This window comes from Amyelois transitella, chromosome 9 (assembly GCF_032362555.1).
Source record: "Amyelois transitella isolate CPQ chromosome 9, ilAmyTran1.1, whole genome shotgun sequence".
NCBI lineage: Eukaryota > Metazoa > Arthropoda > Insecta > Lepidoptera > Pyralidae > Amyelois > Amyelois transitella.
Window position 1 is genome coordinate 11,158,217 of NC_083512.1, and position 12,571 is coordinate 11,170,787.

At 36.8% G+C, this 12,571-nt stretch overlaps 1 protein-coding gene across 1 annotated transcript in view; it reads left to right on the forward strand.

Moving 5' to 3' along the window:
* The window catches only part of LOC106132486 (tubulin alpha-1A chain), a 32,703-nt gene extending 20,173 nt beyond the window's left edge, over positions 1-12,530 (forward strand). Inside the window, exons 3-10 of the mRNA XM_013331913.2 lie at positions 5,846-6,018; positions 6,341-6,469; positions 6,809-6,979; positions 7,380-7,583; positions 8,363-8,418; positions 8,903-8,999; positions 10,466-10,578; positions 11,530-12,530. Coding sequence (XP_013187367.1) covers positions 5,846-6,018; positions 6,341-6,469; positions 6,809-6,979; positions 7,380-7,583; positions 8,363-8,418; positions 8,903-8,999; positions 10,466-10,578; positions 11,530-11,713 — 1,127 coding nt within the window. The 3' untranslated portion in view covers positions 11,714-12,530. The remainder of the gene's footprint in view (positions 1-5,845; positions 6,019-6,340; positions 6,470-6,808; positions 6,980-7,379; positions 7,584-8,362; positions 8,419-8,902; positions 9,000-10,465; positions 10,579-11,529) is intronic.
* Positions 12,531-12,571: the final 41 nt, after the last annotated feature.

A 12,571-nucleotide genomic window follows, 5' to 3' on the forward strand; every position in this document is an offset into this window, starting at 1 on the left:
GATGCGGTTTTCAGGAAAGTGTAACACGTAAGAGAAGATTTCAGAAATTTAACTGACTTCAAAATAAGGAAGGATTTCGATTGGACGCGATGCTTGTTTATATACGAAAGTTATTCGAATATTTCTTTAAATAATCTTGCTCCTAACTATAGTTACCAAAAATGGAAATAAGTATCTTAAGTATTAGATACTTAAGTATTAGATACTTAAGATACTTACTTCAATTTTTGGTATTAGTATAATTTATGTTTTTACAGCGTAACGCAAAAACTTTGTAAATCTAAAATTAAAAAAAACTAAAAAACTACGCTTTTATTGCTAATCAAACTAAAAAATAGAAAATAAAAATTAATGACAAAGGAATTCAGTAGTAGCAAGTCGAACAATCAGTTATAGTCAGTTGTAGTAGTAATTACCTCGGATTAAAATTATAACAAAATTAAATTTATAAACAAAACAATTTAAATCAGAGTAAAAAGCGTGGGGTGCCTGATGTAGTAAATATTAAAATCATTCTATTAGCATATATTTATGACAAGAGAGTTATGAAAATGAAGTAAAATGCACCCCACGCTTTTTACTCTGATTTAAATTGTTTTGTTTATAAATTTAATTTTGTTATAATTTTAATCCGAGGTAATTACTACTACAACTGACTATAACTGATTGTTCGACTTGCTACTACTGAATTCCTTTGTCATTAATTTTTATTTTCTATTTTTTAGTTCGATTTGCAATAAAACGGGTAGTTTTTTAGTTTTTTTATACAATTATTTTTTGGAAGTTAACACTTCTGGTATAACTATCTTACTAGAAAAGACTTTCGCAACCATGCGCCCATCGCCGGAGGTTTTCACAACTAACTTTCTTAAAGTTATATGTGGCCTGATTGGATTAAATCTCATAATATTCTCATCATCATGATTCTTTTTAAGGCGATGGGCTTGCAACCTGTCACTATTTGAATCTCAATTCTATCTTAAAGCCAAATAGCTGAACGTGGCCTATCAGTCTTTACAAGACTGTTGGCTCTGTCTACCCCGCAAGGGATATAGACGTGATTATATGTATGTATGATGATTGTTAAACCCAGTTGAAAAGAATTTTATAGTGATAAATCACTGTTAATAATATTTTTGATTATCCAGCAAACGTAATAATTTTCGATTGTGGCCTTGCCAGGAATCAAACCACAGGATTAAGAGGCAGATTGATACAGGAACAAAAATATTTCAAACATACCTCAACTGCCTTTACAACCAGGAACGCAACAAAGTTTATCTGAAGACATCGTGGCACTTTTGTTGTAAAATCTGTCTTTCACAAAAACAAACACAAACTTGGGACTCCAATCTCAAATAATAAGGTACTTTTTACAGGAGTCCTATCTCAAAATATCTGCACAACACAGTAAACACAGTCAGAGTCCAATCACAGATGATAAAATCACACGAATATCCGGAAGAACAAAGCTCGACTCAACGGAAGATTCCAAACTCCAAATAACGACAAGTTATCAGCACAAAACAAAGTGCAAATAGGTAAATACACAGGCACCGGTAAAAAACAACAGAAAGAAAGTTTACAGGTGTTCGAATAGAATTCAATCAAAACTTACTGCAAAACTTATTTGACATAAAAAACTGTCACTCATTTTCCAAACGAGTATTACAGTGTTGCTATTATAAATAGGCAAAAGATACCTAATGTTAATTCAAGAATTGCATTAATATGTTAAATACGTATTAAATATCGCAAAGTTCTGTAGGTAGTAACTTTATTCTTGTATTTTTGTAAATTTAGTTGTTCAATTTTCATTTATTACTTTTGTTTTATTACTTATATATTTTTTATTGTTTTAAAATATTCTACTAATTCTACTATGGTTTCTAATGGTAATTCTAAATGGAGCAATGCGATGAAATAAAGAAGCCTCAGGTTAATAGTAACATTATATGGAAATATATTACATCTCTTTTTGACTCATTATACGTCAGAACTTCTTGATTTCTTGTATGGAGATTACTGGCACTGGTGCTATCTCTGTCTCTCTTACTCTCATACGAAGGATCTAAAAATGAATTTATTAATCCTGGCAGTTTTAATAAGGATAATGAGAAACTCTTATCAAAATATTGCATTGTCATCGGTCCTTGATACGTGTGCAAAGTTCCAAGTTGATCAGACGTTTAGAAATCAGGGAAAATTAAGCTCAAAGATTCCGTTACATACATACATACATACATACATACATACAACCCAAGCTAATAAAAGCGTAGTAAAAACACTTAACTGACAAAATCCACGTCATGACAAAATTACAATTATTTTTATCGCTAAAATGTCATCGAACTAAATCTAGAATCTAGATAGCAATGAACAGATAATTATGGTTCAGGCACACAGATTTCCGTTTCGGGTATTGAACCCGGGACCATTTGTTGCCACGCCAACTGTCATTAGAGCCTATAGCGATGTCTGAACCTAAGTGTAATTATTAGAACTTACCTGAACAAATTTTTCATAAGTGCAGTTTGGTTTTAAATGTCAACGAACCTAATCGACTTATTGTGAACTAGCAGTGCCCGCGACTTCGTCCGCGTGGAATAGTTATTTTGGGCATCATTAAAGCCAACAAGGATAAATAATTTTCCCTGCTTTTTTTTACATTCTCCATTATTTCTTCGCTCCTAATAGTTGCAGCATGATGTTTTATAGCCTAAAGCCTTCTTCGATAAATGGTCTATTCAACACAAAAAGAATTTTTCAATTCGAACCAGTAGTTCCTGAGATTAGCGCGTTTAAACAAACAAACTCTTCAGCTTTATAATATTAGTATAGATTAGTATAGATAAAATTAGTATAGATAAGTATTTTAACAATATAAATTAGAGTCGCTATTTAATTAGTCAAGATGGCTACCTAAGTAAGCGCTATGTAAATCGGGACTATGATTCTACGAGCAATTTCTCTCATAAATACTCACTTTTTTGCACCATAACTGCTCACCGTTACATGCAAAATACATATGCTGCTTATAAATCGTTTATTTACCTACAAACGAAGAAATGCGATGCTGAGAGTAAGTAAATTGAACAAGTTATTTTTAGAACACGTTAACATCATTCTCTTTGCGTACAGATAGTAAAATTCAATTAGTGGAATAGCTTGTAAATCTATACTAATATTTATCTTTGAGGGCTTCTATGACGCCCAAAACAACTTTTCCACGCGGACGAAGTCGCGGGCACAGCTGGTATTTATTCATCACTTTAAAGCTACAAATGTTGAGCTTCAAATTATTACCTGGGCGACCGAGCGGAGTTTGGCGTTTTTAATTGTTTCCAAAATCACAAAATACTTTTAGTAAAAAAATATTGTTGGGAATCGAATCGTGATACCCCGTGATGACTCCTTTATTGACGAGAAATAAAGATCTCTGATTTAGATTTCTGATTGTTTTATAGGTATTATCTTTATAGATTATTTCTTGTGCCTAGCTCAAGTTCCTAAAACAAATGCCATTTATTATGAAATTTTTTTAGCAATCTCGATAAATATCGAGCCATCACTCATCCGTCGTCGCTGTCAACGAAACAGAACTTAAGTGTATACTTGCAAAAGCTTTTATTTTTAAAACTGTAGACAGATGATATCTTAAGAACCTTCTGGTCGACGAGTCTTTCATCGAATTGTCCAATTTGTCTTAATGATTTTGCTACTTACCTACTGCTAAATAAGTTCTGAAATCAGCACAGATATTTTAAATTTCATTTACACAATTACTCATGAAGCTTTTAATTTTTTTTAAAGTTAAGATAACTTAAAGACAAATTATATTTCTTTTTTTAAATTACTTACTGAGTGATGTCCGAAGTAATATATCTTTCACATCCCGATGTGTGAATTTCTCTCGTCACCACCACGACCAATCTACAAAGCTGAAGAGTTTGTTTGTTTGTTTGAATGCGCTTATCTCAGGAACTACTGGTTTGAATTGAAAAATTCTTTTTGTGTTGAATATACTATTTATCGAGGAAGGCTTTAACATCACGCTGCAACTTTTAGGTGCAAAGAAATAATAATAAAATGTGAAAAAAGGGGAAAATTATTCATCCTTGAGGGCTTCAATGATGCCCAAAATAACAATTCCACGCAGACGAAGTCGCGGACACAGCTAGTAATTTGATAAACCGAGACATGTAATTTTTTTTTCAAATTTCTTACAATCCAACTTCTTGATAGTGTATCGCAATCATTTATTGCAACCAACAGTAATTCTTACATTATTAATAAATAGAGAGAAATTACACAAATGCCGTTTGTGTGGCAGACTCAGGAGCCTGGTCATCTTTGGTATTAGTACTCGAAAGGATGTAACTAAGATGAGTCGAGTGGCTTTCTCGCGCATCTGTTTCAATTAAAACTGAAGATAGGCCGTCTGAAATAAACTCTAAATAGTCATTAAATGACTATTCCTTGTGTATATAATGTTCTGATTTACTGAGTGGTATGAAATAAGACGGAACTTACATACATAAAGCTTATTTGGAGCAACTGACTGAATTGTGCCGTGTGGTTCCCGGCACGTGTGTATCCAGTGTAGTAGACAGAGCCAACACGTGTAATACCACTCCATCTCTTTCCCATGGATGTCGTAAAAGGCGATTAAGGGATAGGCTTATAAACTTGCAATTCTACTTTTAGGCGATAGGCTTGCAACCTGTCACTACTTGAGTCTCAATTCTATCTTAAAGTCAAATAGCTGAACGTGGCCTATCAGTTTTTTCAGGACTGTTGGCTCTGCCTACCCCGCAAGGGATATAGACGTGATTATATGTATGTATGTTTTTGAATGACAGTTTGTTATAAGTTCAGTAGTCAATAACGCTTGTTTTAAACATAAGTTTACTCAGTTAGCATTATCGACACATTAAATTGTTTTGTAATTAAAACATTAAACTAATTAGGTTAAATCAACAAAACTCAACTTAATGGAGAAAATAAAAAGGAATAAAGTACGCAGGGTTTTCATTCGGGTCATGTGAAACGACTTGACCGATTCTCATGAAATTTTGTGAGCATATTGAGGTTTGAGAATCGGCCAACATCTATTTTTCATACCCCTTAGTGATAAGGGTTGTCCACTCTTAACATTTCTTTTTAACTAGAAATTACTTAAAAAATATTTATATGGCAAAACAACGTTTGCCGGTACAGCTATTAAAATATAGTATCGTTGAGTTAGTATCTCGTAACACAAGTCTCGAACTTACTTCTACTACGGGACAAATTACTCAATCTGTGTAATTTGTCCCATATGTTTTTATTTATATTGTGGCGAAATCTATACGCCACAAGTCACTAAAATAAAATCACGCGACGCTATCAGTCAAAAACAGCGAAACCGAAATCGCGCAAGCAAAGATTTTACGGATTGAAGAATATCCGACACAACATCGTCTGTCGCGCGGTTCCCCAGGCACAAAACCTAGCCTGGCGGAAGATCTTCCCTTTGGTGGCGGTCGAGCCGAACCATCGCTCTCGCTACAATCTTCTTATATATAAAATTCTCGTGTCACAATGTTTGCCTCCGTACTCCTCCGAAACGGCTTTACCGATTTTAACCAAATTTTGCATGCATATTCAGTAGGTCTGAGAATCGGCTAACATCTATTTTTCATACCCCTAAGTGTTAAGGGTTGTCCACACTTAACATTTTTTTTTAACTAGAAATTACTTGAAAGTGATTTATATGGCAAAATAACGTCTGCCGGGACAGCTAGTATACAATATATATTTATATTTAAGATGAAAGATATTGACGATACTATCTCCCTTCCAGACGAGGTGCGCACTGGCACCTACCGTCAGTTGTTTCACCCAGAACAACTTATCACTGGCAAGGAAGATGCCGCGAACAACTACGCCAGGGGGCACTACACCATTGGCAAGGAGATCGTTGATGTCGTCCTCGACAGGATCAGGAAACTCGCAGACCAGTGCACAGGACTTCAGGTATTACTGCTTTCCATCTTCTTCCTCCTGGCAGGTTGAATCTTCACCATTCTGGAGAGGAACCCGGGGTTGACCTTTGACCATGGATTCTAGATTGGGTGACTCAGGTTTTTGTACGAAGCGAATCCCATCTTATATGCAAAAGCCTTTGCAGGTAAACCTAACCCGTATTGGATCCATGGTTAAGACTAAGAAAGATGAAACACTTAATTTAGATAGGCATTTCGGAAGTAACTAAGTACTTATATCTCAAACTCTTCTTTAGAATCCATAGTTTTAGAACTACTTAACAAAAATTAATCGAAGAATTTTTTGTTTCTAGGGTTTCTTGGTGTTCCACTCTTTCGGCGGCGGCACCGGCTCCGGATTCACCTCCCTGCTGATGGAGAGGCTCTCCGTCGACTACGGCAAGAAATCCAAGCTTGAGTTCTCCATCTACCCCGCGCCTCAGGTAATCCAAATTTTAATATAAATCTCTTTTTATATATAAAGTAACTTAATCTAAATAACAGTGGGCCAAGTGAATTTCCTTGAGGTATACCACTACTTTATTGCAAGTCTTGGTAATAAAGTGTACAATCTGTGATCGTAACTAACTCCTAGGGCCTTCCCCAAGGAAACCGCAACGGTGAAACGTCAAATTGTCAAGATTTTATATTCAGAATAATATAGAGCCCTCAGAAAAAAACTGAGTTGTTGTGGGGTTAAACAGTCCTTTTTTAGGAATTAAGATACAGTAAACTTCTACTATATCTACGTGAGCTAAGCTATTAAATATTTTCATCTACAGGTGTCGACAGCGGTGGTGGAGCCTTATAACTCTATCCTGACAACCCACACGACCCTGGAGCACTCGGACTGCGCCTTCATGGTGGACAACGAGGCCATCTACGACATCTGCCGGAGAAACCTCGACATCGAGAGACCCACGTACACCAACCTCAACAGGCTTATTGGACAAGTATGAATCATCTTATTATTATTCGTTTTACCCCTTCGATCAATAAATATATATAAATATCAATATAATTATAGTACGTCAATGTTTTACCCGCAAAAATGTAAATGGAACTGTGAACACATCAAGTAATACTTATATTCTTTCTGCGATAACATGGGTATTCTCTTTAAATTAAGACAGAAATATGAACCACTTCATGATACATAAGTAATTTAACCCAGCTTTAGGATGCCAACACCAGCCAGACAGGTCAAACGAACACTACCAACCTCAAACAAATATACCGCTTTTGAAGTCATGGTTCCCAATGACTGATATTTTCTTCACAAAAGTTTTTCATTCCAGATTCTATATACTTACTTATTACCTACTAGGAGTAAAAGTTAACCAAACTTTCCAGATTGTGTCCTCAATCACAGCTTCTCTCCGTTTCGACGGCGCCCTGAACGTGGACCTGACAGAGTTCCAGACTAATTTGGTGCCGTACCCCCGCATCCACTTTCCGCTGGCCACGTACGCGCCCGTCATATCCGCTGAGAAGGCCTACCATGAACAGCTCACTGTCGCAGAGATTACCAACGCTTGCTTCGAGCCAGCCAACCAGGTATAATCATCGTTCGAATCCGTCGGTGCATTAAATTCTTTATGTATGTTTATCAACTAAATGTGTTTGTGGTGCATTTGTTGTTGTGCATCGGACCGTCGCGTACCAAAGACTAGACCAGAATAAAGTGTTGGATAGTAAGTTTCCGGAGCATTTTATCAGAAACGAGGTACAGGGTTTTACACAGATCTACTGTTCTGACTAACTAAGCAACCCGAAGAGTGGACCAGAACTTATTTCTTTTTTACCTAATTACCTACGTTCGAATAATTTTGGTCCAGTTTAGATCCACTCCACATCTTTCCAATGGATGTCATAAAAGGCGGTTATTGATAGGCGTATTATTTTGGTATTTCTCTTGTCTAGGCTAGCAACATGTCAATATTTGAATCTCAATTCTATCATTAAGTCGTACAGCTGAGCGTGGCCTTTCAGTCTTCAAGACAGTTGGCTCTGTCTACCCCGCAAGGGATATAGACGTGACTATATGTATTTATATGTGTGCCGTGTGATTTCCGGCACCATTAGAAAAGAAAGAATAGGACCACTCCATCTCTTTCCAATGGATGTCGTAAAAGGCGACTAAGGGATAGGCTTATTAATTTGGTATTCTTCTTTTAGGCGAGAGACTAGCAACCTGTCACTATTTGCATCTCAATTCTATCATTAAGTCGTACAGCTGAACGTGGCCTTTCAGTCTTCAAGACTGTTGGCTCTGTCTAACCCGCAAGGGATATAGACGTGACTATATGTATTTATGTTGCCTTTTTTTGTTACAGATGGTAAAATGCGACCCGCGTCACGGCAAATACATGGCTTGCTGTATGTTGTACAGGTACCAATGTTTTATCTACATAGTTGTGTGATACTACTCCTTTTCTTACCTAAGTTTATTATAAATGGGATAGTTTGTGAGAATGTGTGGATGTGTGTTTGTGCCGGAGTTTAGTTAAGTTTATTACACAAGTAATAAAACATAATATTATCCTGAAATTCAAATAATACCTATAATAATGGAGATTCAAATAATGACAGGTTGCTAGTCCAGTGCTCACAGGAAGAATTCCATGTTTATTAGCCTATCCCTTAGTCGCACTTTACGATATCCATGGGAAAGAGATGGAAAGGTACTATTCTTTTTTTTATATTGGTGCCGGGAACAGCACGGCACTAGAAAAGATCTGTGATGTTTACCACAATTTAAAAAATGTAGTTCTGATAATGCAGTACATGTGTTACCTAATAGTACCTACTTGTATCAAGAATACAATACTTAGCAATCAATTTCCTAATGATATCTTTCTTGTCTTGAATTTCAGAGGAGACGTGGTACCCAAGGACGTGAATGCCGCCATTGCTACCATTAAGACCAAGAGGACCATCCAGTTCGTGGACTGGTGCCCCACAGGATTCAAGGTGAGCCTATTTATATGGTAGTTAGTAAATAAATATTATATACGGGACAAATTACACTGATTGAGTTAGCCTCGTAGTAAGTTCGAGACTTGTGTTACGAGATATTAACTCAACGATACTATATTTTATAATAAATACTTATATAGATAAACATCCAATGCGTGCCGTGTGGTTCCCGGCAGCAGTACAAAAAATAATAGGACCACTCCATCTCATTCCCATGGATATCGTAAAACGCGACTAAGGGATAGGCTTATAAACTTGGGTTTCTTTTTTTTAGGCGATGGGCTAGCAACCTGTCACTATTTGAATCTCAATTCTATCATTAAGCCAAATAGCTGAGCGTGGCCTATCAGTCTTTTCAAGACTGTTGGCTCTGTCTACCCCACAAGGGATATAGACGTGACCTAATGTATGTATGTATGTATAAACATCCAAGACCCAGGCCAATCAGAAAAAGTTCGTTTCTCATCATGCTCTGGCCGGAATTCGAACCCGGGACCTCCGGTGTCACAGATAAGCGTATTACCGCTGCGCTACAGAGGCCGTCAAGTAGGAGAATGTAAGTTTCAGTGTCACATCATTCTGACAGAGTTTCAGTAACTAGGTACCTACGTACTATCTAGTAAAACCAGTCTCTTACAATCTTTGAAATTGCATTATCATAATAGAATTACCTACTTATAGCAAAATACTTGAAAGATTGTGGACAAATAAAAGAAAAAAAAATATTCTCGGCAAAAGATGTTGCCATAATGAATTTATACCACGGAAATAATTGATTTTGCACATATGTAATTAATGAAAATTGTCGCGTATATTTTATTTATTGAATCCAACTTTTCTATTTGTATAGGTTTAATAAACCCGATTCAATAGAAAAGCCTTAATTAGCTAACTATTTAGACCATAACATATTACATTAAGAACAACTTTTGCGATCAAATTGAGTGTGTATCGCATTGTAAGCTAAGACCCGTCTTATCAGCTGTGTGCGTGACCAACAGATTTAAGAAATTTCTAGACTTGACAGTAACAATTTACTAGAATTCCATACATACATACATACATATGGTAACATCTATATCCCTTGTGGGGTAAACAGAGCCAACAGTCTTGAAAAGACTGATAGGCCACGTTAATAATATAAGCTACGCTCAGCTAATTGGCTTAATGATAGAATTGAGATTCAAATAGTGACAGGTTGCTAGCCCATCGCCAAAAAAAAAAGAATCCCAAGTTTGTAAGCATATCCCTTAGTCGTCTTTTACAACATCCATGGGAAAGAGATGGAGTGGTCCTATTTCTTTTTTTGTACTGATGCCGGGAACCCGGCATCAGCCATGCTATAGCCACCAACAGACTTAAGAAATCTCTAGACTGGACAGTGTAACTATTTCCTAGAATTTACACTGTCCAGTCTAGAGATTCCTCAAACGAAAATTTCAAGAAACTTTAATTCGCAGGTCGGCATCAACTACCAGCCGCCGACCGTGGTGCCGGGCGGAGACCTTGCGAAGGTGCAACGTGCAGTCTGCATGTTGTCCAACACCACCGCCATTGCCGAAGCTTGGGCCAGGTCAGTGCTGCCTTCATACATACATATGGTCACGTCCATATCCCTTGCGGGGTAGACAGAGCCGACTGTCTTGAAAAGACTGAGTGGCCACGTTCAGCTGTTTGGCTCAATGATAGAATTGAGATTCAAATAGTGACAGTGGTTGCTAGCCCAACGCCTAAAAAAGAATCCCAAGTTTGTAGGCCTATCCCTTAGTCGCCTTTTACGACATCCATGGTCCTATTCTTTTTTGTATTGGTGCCGGTTCTTTTTTAGGCGATGGGTTAGCAACCTGTCACTATTTGAATCTCAATTCTATCATTAAGCCAAATAGCTGAACGTGACCATTCAGTTTTTTCAAGACTGTTGGCTCTGTCTACCCCTCAAGGAATATAGACGTGACCATATGTATCTATGTATGTATGTTAAAAATAGAATGAAGAACTGCCGCACAGAAAAACAGGCCCACACCATCTGGGAAAACTGTCCACGATGAAGCCAAAAAGTGGGTGTAATAGGTGGCGCAAGGGCTCCTTGGTTTGAGGAACCAAGGACTATGTTATCAGCCGGGGGTCGATGGTTAACCTTGTGAAAATTGCATGATATGATATCTTTAGCGAAAAACCCACCTAAACAAGGGTGAGAGGGTGCAATCGAAAATACTCTATGATGACACCTTGTTCATCTTTCTACCAGGTGCCTTGGGACTAGAAATGGAAATAAATGAAGAATAAGAATAAATGAAGAAACGGAATTTTTTATTTGAAATGTCGGACATCTTTTATGATGCATCTGTTTTTGGTCCGCGAATAACACGCCAAAAATCTTATCTAAATTGTAAACGGGGTCTTCCTCCAAAGCCAGTCAAACTAGGGCTTAGATTAATTAAACTTCGGGTTGTTACAGTTAGCCCACGCATCAACAATATTAGTTAACTAGACGACATGAAATTCTCAAAAAAATTAATTTCAGACTGGACCACAAATTCGACCTGATGTACGCTAAGCGCGCCTTCGTCCACTGGTACGTGGGTGAGGGCATGGAGGAGGGGGAGTTCTCCGAGGCCCGGGAGGACCTCGCCGCCTTGGAGAAAGACTACGAGGAGGTCGGAGTGGACTCCACTGAGGGCGAACTGGATGAGGAAAACGAATATTAGATACTAGAATCGAGATTAGAGAGGGAAATCTGATTGCTATATACGGTATTGGATGCGTTGACGTCAGAAGTTTTGAGGTTATATTATGCGTCTTGGCGTTTACAAAAGTGTTATTAATCTAGATAACACGTATGAATTGTTTTCAGGAAAAATATTACACTAAGGACTAAAAAAAGAAGTTGTAACGTAAATTAAGTTTTAAATTTTTTTAATTTTGGAATGCTCGTGAAAAGACCGATTCAGTTCAGTTCACTTTAAACATGTGAACATATATTTTTTGTTCATTCTTGGCTTTGCTTGATCGTAGAATTACATAATGTTTATGAGATATATTTGACCAGCCGTAGCAGGCACGCGCGACGCAGTTTATATCGCGCGGAAAACTATCGTTGTTTCGCTTTTTATTATAACGTTAAACGGGACGGCGATAGTTTTAAACGCCACAAAAAATCGTAGCGCGTCTCGTCTGAAAAAGAAAGGCTGTTCCATTTTGAGTAATCAGACTTTGTAATACCCTTTTAACTATAAGTTTAAACATTTTTAATTCTAAGATAGCGTGAACGGTGGCTTGATTAACAGTACAAACTTTTGAAAAATCTTTCAACACTGAAATGTAAAGTTTGTTTATCTGTAAGCTAATATATGCATTTATTACATTATTAATATTCGTGATAATAACATTCGTAAGGCTAGAATTACAACTGTAATATCAGATTTAAGATTAAAATTGCAATTGTAATGTAAGCTAACTATTTAAGAGTTTTATCTTAATTGTGCTTCTTGTAACAGTATGATTTAATTTATTTTTATTGCACAATAAACGTTTTACACTTAGATACAAGTGATTTTTTCATTTCA